The following is a 19506-nucleotide window of genomic DNA, read 5'->3' as shown; positions in this document are numbered from 1 at the left end:
TTTTGGCTTTTGACGTCTTACAAAAAGCAGTGTGTAGTCGGGGTCACATTTCACATGTCTATGAGTTGTTAACAGCTCCACCAAATAGTGATTTTTCCCTCTAAACTTCTCACATGCTTTCATTTCAATAAATGTTCAAATGATCCAATATTTCAGCAAAAATCAAAGATTAGAGAAAAAGTCCAAAAACTGAAAACAGATTTGTGTATCAGAACTTTGTTTTTTCTTCTTTCCTCTCCCATTAATCATCTCACCACCCCTCAGATTTATCTGCTGACCCTTTGGAGGGGCCCGACCCCTAGGTTGGGAACCACTGGACTAAACTAGCTAACTGTATATAAAGTAGTGTAAACTAGCTCCACCTCCAGCAGCTACAACAGTAACATGCTGCTCTAACACTGATGCTTCACTATTAATAATCTAATGATGTCATATATAATAATATATCAGTCAGAGGGACCAAACCACTACTTTTACTGCAATACTTTAACTACATCAAGCTCATAATACTTATGTACTTTTACTGCAATACTTTAACTACGTCAAGCTCATAATACTTATGTACTTTTACTGTAGTAGGATTTTTCATGCAGGACTTTTACTTGTAATGGAGTATTTTTACATTGCTGTATTGGTACTTTTACTTCAGTAAAAGCTCTGAATACTTCTTCCACCACTGACAATCAGCAACCATTCAAACACCCATGAAGATCATTTCAACTTGAATCCAGACATGCATTTTACTGCCTTTTAATACAGTAGTAACGAGGCGCTATGTACTATGCATCAAGTACAATCAATATGCACAGCCACAGAAAATGTGTCACCAAGGTAGCTACAAATTACATGGCAATTTACCTTTTCAAGAATTACAAATCAGCATCCAGAGTAAGAACAAAGATCATACGAAGCAGAGAAGTTATGCACATTCAATGTTCATGGGGAATATACACAAACAATTAATAGTTAGCCTTTATCAGCTTTATAAAACTGTATATACATGATGGCCCATCTGAAACTGTTCCCGTGTCCTATGAGGAGGTTTTCCTGCTCTGAAGGATCTGACTGACAAAGGCAAACTGGAGACTGTTCTTTAATAAATTAGGGGACAAACTCAGATAAGCCGTGTTATCGCAGGTCAGCATACATGAGGTCTTTTAGGTCAATTTCCTCTTTATAAACAAACACTGATATCATGGAAAATAAATGATCTGAAAACAACAACGGCTTCACAAATTCATAATTGGCTGTGAAAATCAGTTGAAAATGAAAACAATGAAATGATGGCAAATAGAAATAGCTAACTGCTAAGCCATGTGAATAAAAATACACATTAATTTCCCCCCTTAATTAATGAGCCGAGGTTTCCTCTTTGTCCTTTTCCTCAGCCGTCCCTCGCTTTGACTCTTCTGGCTTGCAAGACGCCGCATGTACAGTACGTAACATGGACAGTTTGTGTCTCAGTGTTGCTGACAGTTTAAAGGACTAGTTCACTATTTTTCCAGTGTGTCTTAAACCAGCAGTCAGGTGTCCATAGTAACAGTGAAAGAGGTTTTTCCTCGCTGTAATCATTCCTCCTGTTCATACTGGATATTAAAAGATCCTTCAAATGTGCTTTCAGTGGAAGTGATGGAGGCCAAAATCCACAGTTTTGTCATTTAAAAGTCTGTGTGAAGCTTCTATTCAGCTTCAGCAGTCTGAGTTAGTCATATCAAGTGGATATCTGACACATTTACAGTCTTTTTAGCATCAAATTCCCTCTTTGTGTTTCCTCGGACAGTGTTTCCCTGTTGAGCTGCAGGTGGAAGTATCGTAACAAAAAGAGGAACTTTGGCACTAAAAAGACTGTAATGTTGAAAGATATCTACTTGATTTGACTCATTTGGACGCTGAAGCTTCATATTAGCTTCAGATAAACTTTGAAATACAGTTTTGCACAGAAGGAGGACTGTGGATTTTGTCCTCCATCACTTCCATTGTAAGGTCATTATGAAGGGATCTTCTAATGGTCAGTATGAACAGGAGGAATGATTACAGCAAGAAGAACAGGTTTCACTGTTCATTTAGACAGCTGACTGTTGGTTTAAGACACACTTGGAAAATTGTGAACCCGTCCTTTAACACCACTGATGGAGTTGGGCTTCACAGAGTAAACGAAGGTCTGAAAGGGACGCCGTCCTCATGAAATGATGAGCAGCACCGAGGAGGAAAGAACGATTTCCACGGCAGATTCTCTCCGTCTGTCTGTTTCCACTGTTGGCAGTTCGTTAAGAAACAATCTGTGAAATCCAAAACAAAAGCAGTTCATGTAAATGTAAAACCGAAACCATCATGCAGACAGTTAAAAGTGGCTTTGTGGGGATTTGTCAGACTCATTTACAAACATATGATAGTTTCCTAAAGCTCTAAATGCTGGTTTTCTCTTCACATGACTGTAATTATTGGGGTAACATTTCTTTTATGCGTTTTCTGGAGAACAGAGAGTGTTAAAATGTAAATATTGTACATTTTAGCAGTGACTTTAGCTTTATTTTGGTGTACTAAACATGTTCCAAAACCTCAAACTACAAACCATCGTCCTGCATGGATATTTTCCCAGAACATGTCAGTCACAGATCCACTCCTGACATTCAGGGAAATCTACTGATAAGCTGTAAAAAAGCGACACAAGTCGGCTGTAAGGCAGCTGAAAGATCTGCTGGTGAACGGAAACTAGATTGAAGCATTTCTAGAGATTAAAACAATCATCTATAATTTTATATATAAATTTCATAGAGCTGTTCAGCAGGCCGTGAACTTGACAAGGATGATAAAATATACTACTGTGTTTTATTTAGTAAGAAAAATGTCCCTAATCTATATTGTTCATTTAAAAAATAAAATCACATTGTTGGCCGAGCAGCCAATAGAATAAAGCGTTACAGGCTAGTTCTGTTTATGTCCAGGAAACCGGAGACTGAAATAAACAATTTCTCTTCCACTGTCGATATGGGATGAAACAGATGTTAAATACAACTGTGAGAAGAAAATCAAATCCTGATCTGCAGTCGGTTGCTGCTTCAGTGGCGTCGTTGCTAATTTTGCGTAAAGTTAAACTCTGCTCGACCTCGCATCACGCTGCTCGCTGCTGCCGAGACGTCTGAAGCCCTTCGTCACCAGCTTTCACTGAACACAAACAACTGCCGGCTGCTTTTGTCACGTATGAATCTTTGGTTGTGAGAGCACAGTAACAGTTTCACCGTCCTGCTGTGGTGTATTTTCATTAAAAGTCATTGGTGTGCTTAAAGACAATATTAAGCTATGCAGATTGATTTTATAAGTTTATAAGCAATAAGGGCTAGTGTGATACAATTTGTATTGGTGTAGTTATAATCTCATGAACCATATTTAATCACACTGTACGTATAGAGGCACGGTAGAAGAATCATAATCATACACTGGAGAAATGTGAGTGTGTTTGTATTACATGTCACTTTGCTTGGGTCTGCTAAAGTCTTCACCTTTCAAAAATACTCTCTGGAGGAGATCAAGAAATAAGGGTGTAAAATGACTAGAATAACTTATAAAAAAAATAAAAGGCCAGAAGACAACTTGGCAATAATGGTGTAAAATGATTCCCAATACTTATATATAAAAAATTGATATAATCAGGTAGAATTGAATATGCCAGTACATATCCTCAAACAGCTCAAAACCTGGTTTGAAGAGTTTTGACCAACAATGAGTGACGGAGATAAAAGTAACATAATAATTGGTCAAAAATTAGGGAGGGTGGATGATGAGGTGTGATAAAAACAATGACCCAAAGAAAAAACCTTCGGAGCGATTTGGTTCGTTGTAAAAGTGCTGATTGCTCCCCTTTTTTGCCGGCATTAAAGAACACTTTGCTGCTTGGACCTCTGACTCCCTTTTTATTTTCAAGAGAGAGTTTTTTTGCTCTGGTACCTTTTTCTGCAACAATTTGATACAAAACTGCCTCCCGCCATCGCTGAGAGGAGCTGAACAGCCATACGTTCCTTCGGGGACAAAAGACTTCCTCAGTCTGAACATGCTCCTCTGCCTGGTGAACGTGCAGAGGATGGCGAGCATCGTCCACTTAGGGGGTAAAAGAATCCCCATGAAACTTAATTTAGACCCTGATTCCTCTGGTGGAAACGCAGCTACAGGATCTGAGCTCCTCTAAAGGTTCTGAAGAAAGTTTCTGCAGTGGAAACGCAGCTTAAATCATCTTTCTGTTACTTTAAAGCCTTTAAAGCCTGACGTTGTTTGCACTGAGTTTCTTGTTCAACATTCTTCCTGTAACACATCTTATGTGCAGATGTGTGACTGAAATGTCAGAGTTTTAAGAAATAACTGTGCAGGACTGCGATGTTTAATACACATATATGGACAGTAGAGGAGTTGGTTCTATTACAGAAGTGTGTTGAGAAGTTTCTTTGAATGTTCAGATTCTTAAAAGATGAATTCAGACTATTTATCCAAGTCTTTGTTAATACAGTTCTGTTAATCAATTCAATTCAATTCAATGGACTTTATTGGCAGGAAAGTTTCAAGAACAATGTTGTCAAAGCATCGAAACACAATTTGTCCAAATATTTGGACAGAACAAAATAACAATAATATGAACATTAACACAACATGAAGATTGATATATATTAATTATATATATACAGTATATCCTATGCATGTATTTATGTGAGTTGATCCTGTGAAGTGACTCTAAAGGCAGATTATGGATATAAACAGTCTGACTGAGCAGCTCAAAGTCTTCATATCTTCAAACTTAACACCTCTTTAGTCTTTATTAGGATGTTTTATGGCCGTTATTTATTTTATTCAAACATTTATTTGATTGTATCCATGTTTTAAAATGTTTTATTCCCTTGTCTTTTGTCTTTTATCCATTTTTTATTTTATTCTAAATCTATTTTATTGGTTATATTGAATTTTCAGCATCATTATCATGTGAATCAGTCTCAGTGTAAAGCACTTTAAATGCACTAACCTGATACAGATAAACTTATTGATAGTAAATCTTACGATAAAATGAAAAAGGTGGAAAGAAGTTTAATGAATGTAATGATTTCATGATCTGTAACTATTTAAAAACAGGAAACAGCTTCACACACCTGGTTCGGCTGCTGTCTTTCTGTCCTCTCCTCCACGTGTCCTCTTTCGCCTTCGCTCCTGATAACCCGACTCCCCCTCCCGCCTCCACATCCAGCCCCACCCGACCCACCCCGGCTCCTCCCTCGCCCTCCCAGCGTGCTAGCTGTGGGGCTGGGGGGCGATACTGGAGCAGTCAGTAACCAACAGTCCCACTGTGCTGGCGCTGGACACGGTGACGGCCACGCTGGTGGTGCCGACGGGGCCCACGCTCGTCTGGTCGGGGTTGGGATCGCTCTGGTTGGCGTGGGTGCCCATGTGACCCTGGAGCTGCGTGGCCGTCTTGCACTGCACCCCGCACAGCTGGCAGAGCAGCACTCCTCCGGCGCCCGTCCCACCGAAGCCCCCCCGCGCCCCGCCGCTCTCCTTCCACTCCTGGCCGTGATGCTTCTGAGCGTGGACGCGCAGGTAGGTGAGGGTGGTGAAGCCTGGAGGACAGACAGCAAGTAAGAAGTAAAACCCGCAGTTCTTCTGGAAGCCACTAGGTGCTGGACCAGTAACTCAGCTGTAACAAACTGGATCTCTGCAGTAGGGATGGACATTTGAAGACATTTCCTTAATCGATCATCGGGAAAATTAACGATCACTTATCGATTAATCTTTTTTTTATATGTATTAAAAATGCCGATGGCAGAAAATACTAAAGAAAGCAGCAGTCCTCTTATACAAGGCAGTTAAACTGTTCATCAGCTCCTTTGTGCTGATGGAGGAGGATTCATTAACCAGCGTCGGGTGAACATTGTTCATCATCGGGGTCGTTGTTGTTGTGTTGTTTACACGGCGTTGAAATGTTTACAATTAGCTTTGTTGTTTTTTTAGCTCGAAATGGTCCCACGCCGAACTTCGCTTCGCTCTCTTCATGTTTACTTTCGTCTGGTTTCTACGGCAACCCGCCCGGCAACTGAGTGTTCATTTTCCCTCTTGAATTGAACTTATTTAAGACACATACATACATAACATACTTTGATACGAACGATAAATCGATTTAATTCCACGTGATCGGAAAAATTCTTAACGATCAATTATCAATCATCGATTAATCACGCCCATCCCTTCAAGTTCAATTAAAGACATTTAATTCAATTTAATACCTTTTTCAAGGTGATGACGTCGTTATCTACTACTGTGTGTAACATTAAGCTCTGCTGATGCTGCTAGAATACAAGTTTCTCGCGGTCCGCCATGTTAATTGTTTGACATTGTGAGACGAGCGGCGCTCCGAGCGGCGCTCCGATCGGCGCTCCGATCGGCGCTCCGATCGGCGCTCCGATCGGCGCTCCGAGCTCAGACATCAGAATTTTCAACTGACAAATTTCCGACCTCCGACTTGCATGGAACACAACACAAGACGAGCAAAAGCAGCAAACTCTCACATTTGAGAACCTTTAACCATCAAATATTTTGCATTTTTGCTTGAAAATGACAAAAAATTCATTTTCTGTCCATCAATTAATTGATAATTGTTGCAGTGGGAATGAACTTATTGACATTTCAATTACATTTTGTCAATATTTCCCAGCTTTATATAACAATAATTCCTACAATTAACATGACCTGATTAGTGGTAGAAGACTGATGGATGAACCAGTTACAAATGAATGAGTGGAAGTTTTCTGGCTGAGCTTCCTGCAGCTGCAGCAGTGATGCTGCTGACTGAAACTCTGCCTGCAGCACAATCTGCTGTCACACCGTCTCACTGTAGTTTATAGATGTAAAAGTCTCCTGACAGCTGCAAACACATAAAAAAACCTCTCAACTAATGTTACAGCAGGAAAGAGACGATATTTAACAACTTTGGACAGGAAATTTAAGACTTTTTAAACCCTCTAAGTACTTTTTTTTTTAAAAGACTTTTTAAGACCTGCAGATTCCCCGATGTAATCTGTTCAAACAGTCGAGACTTTGCACTCAAAATACTTAATAATAATAATAATCATCATAATAATAATGATTTTATTTGTGCTTTCCATAGACGGCATGAAAGACAATCATAAATATAAGAAAGGAAAACACACCAACAGCAAAATACACAATTTAAAGACCGCAAACTTATATATACTTACAAATAAATCAAGTGAAGAAGACGAGTCTATAAAAACGTGTACTGCAGCAGGATTTAAAAGCAGAAACAGTGTCAGCAGACTGAACACTAACTGGAAGACTGTTCCAAAGCCGAGGAGCCGCTACAGCAAAACCTCGATCACCTTTGACCTTAACCTGGACTCTGGAGCAGCCGGCGGATCTCAGAGGCCTTACAGACAGTAAAGAGTTCAGACTGGACGTGTGAAACCCTGCAGGTCACCAACAGGATGTTAAAACTTCTTTTCAGAAGACGTCAGATGATCACGTTACGCGTCTCGGTGGTGATTTTGAGGATCATTGTTTCATTAAAAGGCTGCAGTTACTCTGTTTATTTATTAACTCACTGGTTCCTACTGCAGATCTTTAAAAACAGCTTGACTAACAAACAAACCGGAGGAAATGGGGCATTTTTGGGGACTATTTTCAGCGGCGGATGAATCCACATTTGCTGCTGTAGTGAGTATTTCTGGCAGCAGGACGGTGTCGCCCAGCGCAGCGATGTGGCTCGCTGACGTGTTTTTAATAGTTTTTGAACAACATCGGAGGAAGAAGGTTTATCAGGAAACACACTGGACAACGTCTCGTGTTTGACAGACTCCAGGATGTTCCCGGCGTGTTTGGTGCGACTTACTGCGGTTGCAGAGGTGGCAGGCGTGGTGCTGCGACTGGTTGTGGACCCTCATGTGGTCGGTGATGTAAGCGGCAGACAGCAGCTTCCCACAGATGTGACACGGCACCTTCTCCTCGTGACGGATCAGATGAGCACGGAGACGATCCCGCGTGGCGAACGCGGACGTGCACGTCTGTGGAAGAACAAGAGTCAGACGAAACACACAGAGAGAGAAATATTACAACTAGGAGCGATATTATTATTTAGAGCTGCAAAGATTAATCGATTAATTGACTGAGAGGAAATTATCCGCCAGCTATTTCTGTAATCGATTCATTGTTTTGAGTCATTTTTAATGAAAATATTCCCAAATTATCTCGTCTGAAACGTCGTCTATGACAGTAAACTGAAGAAGTGAATCCTGAGAAGAAAAAAAAAAGCCCCGAAGCTTCTTCTACACAACAAATCAACTTACAACAAAGTAAATATTCACTGTTATTTACCTTAAAGACGCTTTTGTTTGTTAACTTTAATGTTTACAATGTTTATTTTTGTCACCAGCAGATATGACAGCTAGACTGACAGTTTGGCTCCTTTAAGTTATCAAAAACAGACCCATTATTGTTATTTATCATCATCATCATCATCATCACGTTTCATGATCTATATGATTCTCATACTGGTTGAACTCCAGTAAACAGACGGAGACGTTACCGTGCACTTGAAGGGTCTCTCTGTAGAGTGAACCTGTCGGACGTGACTGTTGAGGTGATCCGGTCTGAAAACAGGAAACGCCAAAATCAGTCGTTACAAAATACAAAAAACTTGTAGGATTTGAACATTTTTTGACTCTGGCGCCGCCTCCTGGTTGATTAAAGTTAGAAACCGTATTTCCTCAAATAAAAGATGGCAGTCAGTTAACCCTGTAAAGCCCACGGTTGCAATATTACAACAATCACTTTTAGCTCTCCTAAAAATAAATCTGTAAATGTTTTTTTTATTTACATAGTCAGTGGGTCCTATTGTTTATCCTCTAAATGCTATTGGATGATAAATGTGTTTATAGGTGAACTCACTACCTGCAAACTCTCCGTCAAGCTCATCTTCTTGTTTTATTGAACAGGATTTGTCAAGAATAAAGTAAGAAACATGCCTTACATCATGTTTTTTGTGATAATTACAATGTCTAGAACATGTAAATACTTAGTTACTGTGGAAAACATTCATTAAAATTGATTTGGAGCTTGTTATGTCTGTGTTATTCTGGGTTAGAGTGGTAGTCAAAATAGCATGTGCACCTCACACATGACATGGGGACGCTGCACTCCTCACACGTTCACATATGGAAAAAATACTAATAGAAATATAATTTCTTTTACAGGGTTAAAAGCTGAGTCTCTGGTAACAGCTGGGGGGCGTCGACATGAACGAATAAAGGCCGACCGCAGAAATAAGGATAAACTGCTGGTGTCTGTTATATAATGTTCATGTCAGTTAAGCATAAATAGTTACCTGGATGTAACTCCGGTTCTGTGTACGTCACAGAGAGGGGTTTAAATAATAATAATAATGATGGCAGCGACACTACATGAGCATCGGTAACCACGGTAACCAGGGTAACTTGGTTAAGCCGGCGAGCATACAGTGGATTACCGGTAATGCAATAACAAACATTTAACAGAGCAAACAGAAGCAGATCAAACAAGGAGGCTTCGTACTAAAACATGAGCGAATATACTCATCAAACAGAGGGAATTATTATATATATATATATATATATATATATATATATATATATATATATATATATATATATATATATATATATATATATAGGGATGCACGATATTGGATTTTTTGCCGATATGCCGATATTTCCAACTCGCTGTGGCCGATGCCGATATATGCTGCTGGCTGAGGAGACTATTATGCGTGCAAGCATAGATTGTACTAAGTATGATCAAGAAAGACAATATCTGAAGGAAGAACTCAGGAAGACTGGAGTTCAGGAGCTCAGCATTAAAACTTTAATGAACCTGCCAAGTGGGAGCAGCAGTAGAGTTTATTAGACAGACAGGATTAATGTGAAGGATTTAATCTCTGGTCCACACTCCGGAGCAGAAGGTGGCGGTAATGCACCTAATACGCTGGTTGCCAACCGCCGTTATAAACCAAAAAGATTTTTTTTGGTACATCCTGTCAGTCAAGGTGTTTCCTATCTGTGCAGCCGAACATAGCAGCTCCTCGACGGACTGTTTCACCCTGACGGTCCCGGTGTTTCCTCCTCAGGCTGCACTTCACTCAGCTGCTTCTTCCCACTTTAACCTGAATAACAAATCGGGGCTCAGTGCTCCAGTTGGATCCACATGGAGAGCCGAGGCTAACGTTAGCTGAGAGGCTAGTGGAGCGTTAGCCGCAGCATGGCCAGCTAGCCTCCCAGCTAACGTTAGCCTCAGTTCTGCATGTGGATCCAACTGGAGCACTAAGCCCCGGTTTGTTATTCTGCCTGTGGAGGAAGCACCGGGACTGTCAGGGTGAAACAGTCTGTGGAGGGAAGCACAATCAGGCAGCGGAGGAGACGGCAACTCTCATGATCGGCAGAAATGGCCGATACCGATATTTCATTTTAGAGCTCTCATCGGCCGATACCAATGACATGCCGATAATATCGTGCATCCCTAAATATATATGTTATTAATAAAGGCGTCTCTAATATAAACCTGCTTCCATTACAGGCCTGGTACCTTCTGCAGGTGAGGTCAATAAAGGCCCTGGACACTATTAGAGGAAATACGGTAATATGATCAGTAAAGCTGCTCAGAAGCAGCAGAGGAGACATTATACCGGGAGAAGGCCTTGGCGCAGTGCGGACAGACGTAAGGTTTCTCCACGCCGCCTTGGTGCGAGCGGACGTGGTAGCTCATCCTGTCTTTCCTCTTGAAGCGCTGCTGGCAGATGGGGCAGGAGTAGGGCTTCTCGTCCGAGTGCGACAGCCGGTGGCGGTTGAGGTGATAGACGTCTCTGAAGGCCTTCCCGCAAGCCTCGCAGGCGTGGTTCTTCCTCACCTGGTTGGCGTTGGGATTAGGATTGGGATTAGGGTTCTGTGGAGCGAAAACAGACACGTTATGTGTCTCAGTCGACTGAGATATCTAACTGATAAAAGGCTAAAACAGAACCTAACAAAGCTTTTAAAAGAAATCAACACACTTCTTTCTTTCCTCTTCTGACATAAGAACGAAATCATTTTAAACTTTAAAGAGCCGTTCACACGTGATAAACCGACATTTTTCTCTACCAAAAACCAAACAGCAACCTCCGGGGCTGTAAAATGAAGCCAATGTGGAAGTGCCAAAAACTGCAGTTCCTTGAATGACCACTTGAGGCTCCAAAAGCGAGTCAATCCTCATAGACCCCCATGTTAAAATGCCCAACTTTACAGCAGAAATAAACATGTTTACAGCCTGGTACAAACAACGGTTTTGGTCTCTGTAACTAATTTCCTCTTTCATGACAACTGTACGGAGGGTAAATTTTTTTATAACTCACCCGTTTAGGTTTTATTAAGCCGTAAAGTTATGCATAATGAAGGACATGGCTGCTTTGAGTGACAGGTCCGCCAGCCGCTAGGTGGCTTGTTTCAGCCATTCGGCCCGCCTCTTTACCCATTTTTGATTGGCTGGGAGTTACGCAGCGTCACGCACTGCCAAGATGGCGACGGCCGGAGCGGCTCGCTTTGAGCTTCAAAACCGCTCTTCAGAAACCAACGAAAGGGTGACGTCACGGTAACGACGTCCATATTTTTATACAGTCTATGACAAAAACTGAGCTTTTACAAAATGTTCAGCAGAGAGGATGAATCTGAAGATACACTGACAGCAATAACTGGTCAGCAGGTAAATGATGTATGAAAGAAATGTAAAAATGGACGTTTTAACATTCAAATCAGTATTTAACAATTATTCCATTGTCTGACAACAGAAATAGAAAAACACATCAAAAAAAATTAAATAATTAAACTGCAGATTTGTCTGCACTGAGAGGCAGTTAAAGTGATCACAGAGAGCAGGAGGCAGCAGACGTTGGCTGTGATTCTCCGTTTAGTTGATTTAGCCGACAGATGAACCCGGCGGCTGGTTTATGTGTCGATATCTGATTGTGTGAAGATTATTTCCACTGCCAGCGAATGTTTAGAGACGTGTCGAGATGTTAATCACGGCGGACAGATGAAGGTCGTCCGTTGTGTGAATGTGGAAGTTCTTCGGTCTTAAATCACGAGTGTGAAATTGTGAAAATGTAACATGAACAAACACACGATCAGAGCTGAAACTTAAATTAATCTGCTGATTATTATAATTCCCCAACAGTCCAAAACCCAAATATATTCAACGTCATGTATTTAACGCTTCAAATCCTCACATTTGAGAAGCTGGAATCAGTTTAGCTTGAAAAATAACCTAAATGCTTCATTGATCATCAAAATAGAAGCTGACAGAAATGCTTTTGATGATTTGATTAATCAACTAATCATTACGGCTCTATATGATACTGAAAAAGTGGAATTTTGGCCAAGAAACGTATTGTGATGCTAGCGAGAGATGATGTGATGTGGCTTCTTTAAACGAGTCGATGTCGGCAGATCGCTCCGTCTGTAGCGGCTCCTGTCGGCACGCCGCTCAGAACCAAACATCAGGGTTTAATAGAGATTCATGAAAGTCTGAAGATGTATATATGATGTCAGTTTGTTGTTGGAGCAGCTGCAACTAACGATTATTTTCATTATCGATTAATCTGTTGATTATTTTCTCCATTAATTGATTACTTGTTTGGTCCATAAAATGTCAATCAGTGATTCCTGAAGCCACAAAGATGCTCAGTTCACTGTTATAGAGACTAAATGTTCACATCTAAGAAGATAAAACCAGAGAATCATTGCAGGTCTGTTAAAACTGGAACACATTCAGTTGAAAAGTTTGAATTTAGTAGATTATAACTTTTATTTTAACAGCACAAACGATGCACATTGTGCATTTTTCCCCTTTTGCTTGTCTTGGATAATTTAAACAGAATAAATAGAAACTGATTGATGTGGTTTTGATCCACTTTTTGTGCTTTTAGACTCACATCAGCTGCATGTTCAACATGTTGCTGCTTGTACAGAATCTCCTGAATGATTTTTTGGCAAAGCTCTTTAAAAGTGAAACACTTTACATTCGTTAAGTGTTACTCGCTGGTCATCATGTGAGCTGCCGCCACAGTGATGGAGGCTTGTTTACTTACAGCCCAGATTCATCTGTTTGTTTTGGATCTTTGTCAGAGTCTCAACAGCCAAAATGACAAAGTTATTTCAACGTTTGGGAGACTGGTGGTATTTCTGACACATTACATTCAGATTCTGTCCGCAGTCATAAATAATTAATAAAAACGGAGAAAACAAACAAACCCTGGATCCCCTTTAATCTGCTCTCTGCCCTCGCTGGCGCTCCTCCAGCGAACCCACCTGCTCCATGGAGCCCACAACAACAACAGCTGCCGGGATGGGTTGAGGCGGCGCAGCCATGGTTACAGTTGCCGGGGCGATGGACACAGACACCGACTGGCTCTCTTGGTTGACGTGCTGACCGGGCTGGGGGAGGGTGTCCGGGGCGGTCTGGGCGGCGGGGGGAGGGGGAGGAGGAGGCTGCGGGGGCAGGGTGAGGTGGAGGAGGGAGAGCGGGACCGTCTGCTTCTCCACCCGTCCTCCCTTCCCTCCGTCCTCCTTCTCGCGGGCGGCTCGGTCCTTCATCTTGATGCCCGTGTGCACCGACTGGTGCCGCCGCAGGTTGTAGCTGTTCTTGAACTCCTTGTTGCAGGTGGCGCAGATGTGGGCGGGCCGGCTCGGCTTGCTGAGCGGTTTGACTGGCAGACACAGCGGCGGGAACAACGTCAAACTTACATTCAACAACATCAAACATGTTTTCTTCACCCCGACTCTGTTAGATCAGATCGGCTGAATGCTTTTAAACGACGCCTTTCTACAGACGCCCCCTTCCTGTTCTCATGTCCTGCTTTATTTCTCTCTGTGTCGTGTTTGTCTGTTTTATTAATCTATCTGTGAAGCGCTTTCTAACTGTGTGTTTTACAAAGTGCTACATAAATAAAAGCTTACTTACATTTCAGTGACACTTAAAGTAACAATCAGTGCATTTAAATACAACTTCCTGTTGATTAATAGAACAGAGTTTATGTCTGCAGGGAAAGAACGAGGAAAAAGTTCAAAGAAGAAGAATAAAAAAAACATCATCATTGGTTTCCTCGTGTGTAATCATTTTTTTAAAATTTCGATTTCAAACAACTATAATAAATATTCTGCAGCCCTGAACCTTCAAGGTGAACAGGAGAATAATACTGTAATTATTGTTACAAGCTTGTAAAACTACTGGTTTATAAACTTAAGAGGATTTGAGAAATTAACACTAAAATTTCATTAGTTTCCCACCATGAAAAAATAAAAACACAATATGAACGACTCAAAGCAAGCATTGCTACCATAAAATAATAACAAACTTAAAGAACTTTGCCTAAATAATTTGATATAAAACAAAATTATGATTTATATCAGAAAATATCTAATCAGATCAATATATCCAGCTATTATTAGCTTATCAATCATATACATATATATATATATATATATATATATATATATATATATATATATATATATATATATAATCAGTATTGTTAGCAGATACAGTAAATGTTTTAGAGGCTTCATTTTTTAAATATAATTGATATTATACTTATAATATATAGTTATAATTATTGCTGTTATCATTCTGGTCAGATACGCTGTCTTTCATCTTTGAAGGAACTTTGCCAGAAATGTTGAGAAACATCGGCAGATAAACTGATATCAGTTTATTTAAATCTCTAGTATCTTCATCAGCGTGGCGTCCTGATGGTTAAGATGTTTATTATATAACTGTGACCCGAATCTTTCTTTCAATTATCCAATAAAGGCAAAACAGCCAAAAAGCATCTTTGAATAAATATTTATATCAGTGTGACGTCGACTTTTGGTACATTTTTGATATTCAACACAAGCAGTGTTGTGATGTAAAACTCGGGTGGCCTGTGTGAGCGGCCCCTCCCTCACCGGGTAGCGGTTCCTCGCTCAGGGCGGCGGTGTCGACGGTGGACGGCGGCGTCACGATGTGCTCTGCCGGGGGGCTCTGAGCGGCGCCAGTCAGCTCGGGCAGCAGCTCAGACTGAAGAGGCGTCTCAGGTTGGCTCTGAGTCGGAGGCGTCTGCCAGAGTTAAACAGAAACATGTGTGTTAATACTCCAACAGACACACACACACACACACACACAATCTACATTTTGGTCATTTTCACACACTGTTTAATCAGCTGTGTGTAGTAACGAGGCAGCGGAGACAGAGAGACTCTTTCAAGGAGCACATCATGTTTCTGGCAGGTTGTTCCACATGTTCACTACTAAATTACTAGTCAATCAATCAACGACAATGTGAGGATTTCCTGTTTTTCTCTGTTATATATGATTGTAAACTGAACATCTTTGGGTTTTGGGCTGTTGGTCGTACAAAACGAGACATTTGAAGACGTCACCTTGGCTGAGTGACGGGCATTTATCTCAATTTACCAACCTCTAATAGACTGACTCTACATTAAAGCTCCATTTAATTTCATTATTAATCATTTTAACTGATTTTGTATCCAGCTGCTAACCCACTGAGGTTTTGTGGATGCACAAAACTACTCTGACTTATTACCAGTGGTGGAAAGTAACTAAGTACATTTACTCAAGTACTGTACATAAGTACAGTTTTGAGGTACTTGTACTTTACTTGAGTATTTCCATGTGATGCTACTTTCTACATTTCAGAGGGAAATATTGTACTTTCTACTCCACTACATTTATTTGACAGCTTTAGTTACTTTTCAGATGAAGATTTGACACAATGGATAATATAACAAGCTTTTAAAATACAACACATTGTTAAAGATGAAACCAGTGGTTTCCAACCTTTTTGTCTTTTGACGTCTTACAAAAAGCAGTGTGTAGTCGGGGTCACATTTCACATGTCTATGAGTTGTTAACAGCTCCACCAAATAGCGATTTTTCCCTCTAAACTTCTCACATGCTTTCATTTCAATAAATGTTCAAATGATCCAATATTTCAGCAAAAAAATCAAAGATTAGAGAAAAAGTCCAAAAACTGAAAACAGATTTGTGTATCAGAACTTTGTTTTTTCTTCTTTCCTCTCCCATTAATCATCTCACCACCCCTCAGATTTATCTGCTGACCCTTTGGAGGGGCCCGACCCCTAGGTTGGGAACCACTGGACTAAACTAGCTAACTGTATATAAAGTAGTGTAAACTAGCTCCACCTCCAGCAGCTACAACAGTAACATGCTGCTCTAACACTGATGCTTCACTATTAATAATCTAATGATGTCATATATAATAATATATCAGTCAGAGGGACCAAACCACTACTTTTACTGCAATACTTTAACTACATCAAGCTCATAATACTTATGTACTTTTACTGCAATACTTTAACTACATCAAGCTCATAATACTTATGTACTTTTACTGCAATACTTTAACTACATCAATCTCATAATACTTATGTACTTTTACTGCAATACTTTAACTACATCAAGCTCATAATACTTATGTACTTTTATTGTAGTAGAATTTTTACTTGTAATGGAGTATTTTTATATTACTGTACTGGTACTTTTACTTAAGTATCTACATACTGTGATTAAAGCCTAAACCTGCCAGCCTGATGAGGTCCAGGACAAAATCCAACTTTCCCCCCTGACCCCTCTGTGACCTCCCCCATCTTATTTACTCCCCCCCTCCCTCTTTAACCCCCATGCAGAAATGTCAACCCCTCCTGTTCCCCCCTCCTCTGAAAATAAACCCCAAACTACAAAGCCAGCTTCATCAATGAACACTTACCTGAAAGAGGAAATTACTCCAGGAGGTATCCATCCTGATCCCTGTGAGGACTGAAAGCTAACCGGGCTGGGACCAAAGAGGGGAGGGAGGAGGAGGAAGAAATGCTCCAACTGCTGCTATGAAAACAAGAAATCTGAGGCCTGTATCGCAGCTCTGCTCTACCTGTCCGGGTTAATTAATTAATGGAGCTATGTAATGATATCTAGCTTTAATGATTAGGCTTCTATGACTTAATATGGCAGTCTGTTGGCGATATACAGGCACTGACAAGATGATGATGTAAATGCGACAAGTATCATGCTTGCTTTAATGGTGCGTTTCTTTAATATCATTTGCTTATGTCTACTGTAATAAAAATTGGTGAATTGCATGCAAAATAGAGATTATTTGTATACAGAAGATGAATAGTCGAGACGTGCTAATCATAGTCAGCAGCGGTTCGGGAGTCATTTATTTGCGATAGCTCCGTAAAAAGGCCGCAGCGTCGGGTCCCAAGCCTCGGCGTTGCGTACAGCTCGTCCCCTAACTAGAGGGCTCCTGGTCGGCCGCGGTCCATGGCTCCGCCTCGGTGTTTCAATCGACAGGATGCCATCTTTCTCTTTTTTTTAAAAGCCCTCTCCCTCTCCCTCTCCCTCTCTCTCTCTCTCACCCTCCCTCCCTCTCCGTCTTTCTTCCCTTTCTTTTTTTATCTCGTCTTCACCCCCTCTGTCCCTCTCCGCTTTAAAGGGAAAGTATTTCGTGCGTGCACCCTCCTCGCGGACCCCGTCTCGTCTCGTGCCGTCCCTCGCGCCCCCGCCGCCGCCGCTGCTTCTCTGTAGGCCGACAGATAATCGAATCCGACATTTACAGAATCAGCTCAGCCGTTAATCCCAAACACTCCGCGACAGAGGCAAAAAAAAAAAAATCGCCGGTACTTCCCCCATAAAAAAAAAAAAAAACGACCGTTCATCCGGCGCGCGCTCACCGGACGCAGCAAACTCTTCGCTAAAATGGTGTCGAGTTTAGCTAAAACAAGGCTTTATCCCCTTCGCATCTTAAAGGTAACGATGCGCGCAAGTGCAACAGCTGGATGTAACCTGCAGCACACATGACGTCCAGTGTGTAACGGGCCGGACGCCAAACTACACTCACTAAACCCGAAGCTTCATGTTTGATCGTCTGTTAGTGAAGATAATATATAAGATAATAAGACTTTCATTCGATGTTTCATCTGTTAATAATAAATACTCAAATTCGGCTTGTATCCAAATACACCAACAAGTATTTTATTACCAAAAAAATACCAACTTTTAATGCTTTCCCCTCCTCTGTGGGCAGAATAAAATGAGGTTGAAGTATACTGTAAATACATTATAGTGCTGATAAATAAGCCACTAACTGGACTTCTCATCCGTCGACAATAAGTCAATAATAATTACTCAATATTCGGCTTGCATCCAATTCACCAACAACTATACTGTTACCAAAAAACACCAATTTTTGAATGCTGTCCTGTGGTCAGACTGAGAGATGAGGCTCATCATTTTGAAGTATGTTGTAAATACATTATACTGCTTCTCAATATTCTGCTTGCATCCAATTCACCAACAAGTATTTTATTACCAATAAAATAAAAACACCAGTTTTGAATGCTGCCCCCCTTTCTCTTCCTCTGTGGTCTGAATGAGAGATCATTATACTGCTGATCAATGAGTATTGGCGTATAATATTGGAAAATAGGAATATATGGAAAGCTATATACAGTATGTGTATAAAAACAGGTGCATGTACTGTATGTATATATGTCCATGTGAGTGTCTTTTCTTTCTTTTTTTGCGTATTACATAGTTTTTATGAATTGCTTATTAAATGTATTTTTCCCATTTGTTTATACAGCAAAGTCAGGGACCAAGGCTATTATTTAAAATCAATAAAACAATTGATCGACTGGTTTGAGCAAACATCTTCCAGACAGTCAGACTAAATGTTTCTGAAGAGGAAGTGAGGTCATTTTCAGTTATTAGTTTATTGTAGTGAAAGTGAACTTCAGCTCACAACTAGATGATTTTCACAACCTTGAACCTTGAACATCCGTTGTAAATTTCATCAAAACACAACATAAAACACTTATATTTGACTGATATTTAAGGCTTTAAATATCATTTTAAAGCTTTATAAGATTTCTCAAAGACAAACAAACATTATTCAAAAATCTTGTTTTCATCGTCTTTATTTTGCAGCTGATTTTACAGTAAATTCAAACCACTTTCACTGCAAACAAAATAACCATCAAATATTTTAAACTACTACCAATAATATATATATTTTTTTAAATATAACATGAGACTTGGCTTTGCTGCATCCTGCTGATAAACATCAGTATTTTATAATAATACATTCTAGGAAATAAGTTCCATCAAAAACAAGAGGCGACTGTTTATATTTCAACACTTTCACACATTCTGCATTGAAACTTGGCTTTACAGTAGTCCATCAGCTGCACACACACACACACATGTGGTCAGTGACTTTAAAAAACGTACAACGCAACAACCACAAAACGATAATACTTGGTGCTCTTCACGTGAGGTATAACTTTCTATTTGTTCCTAAATCGACTCTTCTACCACAAAATAAACGTCATATATGTCGAAATAAGCACTAACTGATCCTTCTAAGTGCAACAATTACCG

At 40.4% G+C, this 19506-nt stretch overlaps 1 protein-coding gene and 1 long non-coding RNA gene across 2 annotated transcripts in view; one reads left to right on the top strand and one right to left on the bottom strand.

Moving 5' to 3' along the window:
- Positions 1–734: 734 nt before the first annotated feature.
- Positions 735–17878, bottom strand: LOC137200947 (myc-associated zinc finger protein). The gene is made up of 8 exons (XM_067615698.1): positions 16835–17878; positions 14994–15144; positions 13356–13753; positions 10703–10959; positions 8573–8636; positions 7880–8051; positions 5130–5594; positions 735–2279 (listed from the first exon to the last, which is right to left on the bottom strand). The coding sequence occupies exons 1-7, from the start codon at positions 16865–16867 to the stop codon at positions 5269–5271; spliced, it is 1401 nt and encodes a 466-aa protein (XP_067471799.1). The 5' UTR covers positions 16868–17878; the 3' UTR covers positions 735–2279; positions 5130–5268.
- The window catches only part of LOC137200948 (uncharacterized), a 19266-nt gene continuing 16592 nt past the window's right edge, over positions 16833–19506 (top strand). The window contains exon 1 of the long non-coding RNA XR_010932106.1: positions 16833–16972. This is a non-coding gene — a long non-coding RNA (uncharacterized lncRNA). The remainder of the gene's footprint in view (positions 16973–19506) is intronic.

Source organism: Thunnus thynnus, chromosome 17, assembly GCF_963924715.1.
Source record: "Thunnus thynnus chromosome 17, fThuThy2.1, whole genome shotgun sequence".
Lineage (NCBI taxonomy): Eukaryota > Metazoa > Chordata > Actinopteri > Scombriformes > Scombridae > Thunnus > Thunnus thynnus.
Note: the sequence above shows the minus strand (reverse complement) of the source record. Positions and strands in the feature narration are given on the sequence as shown.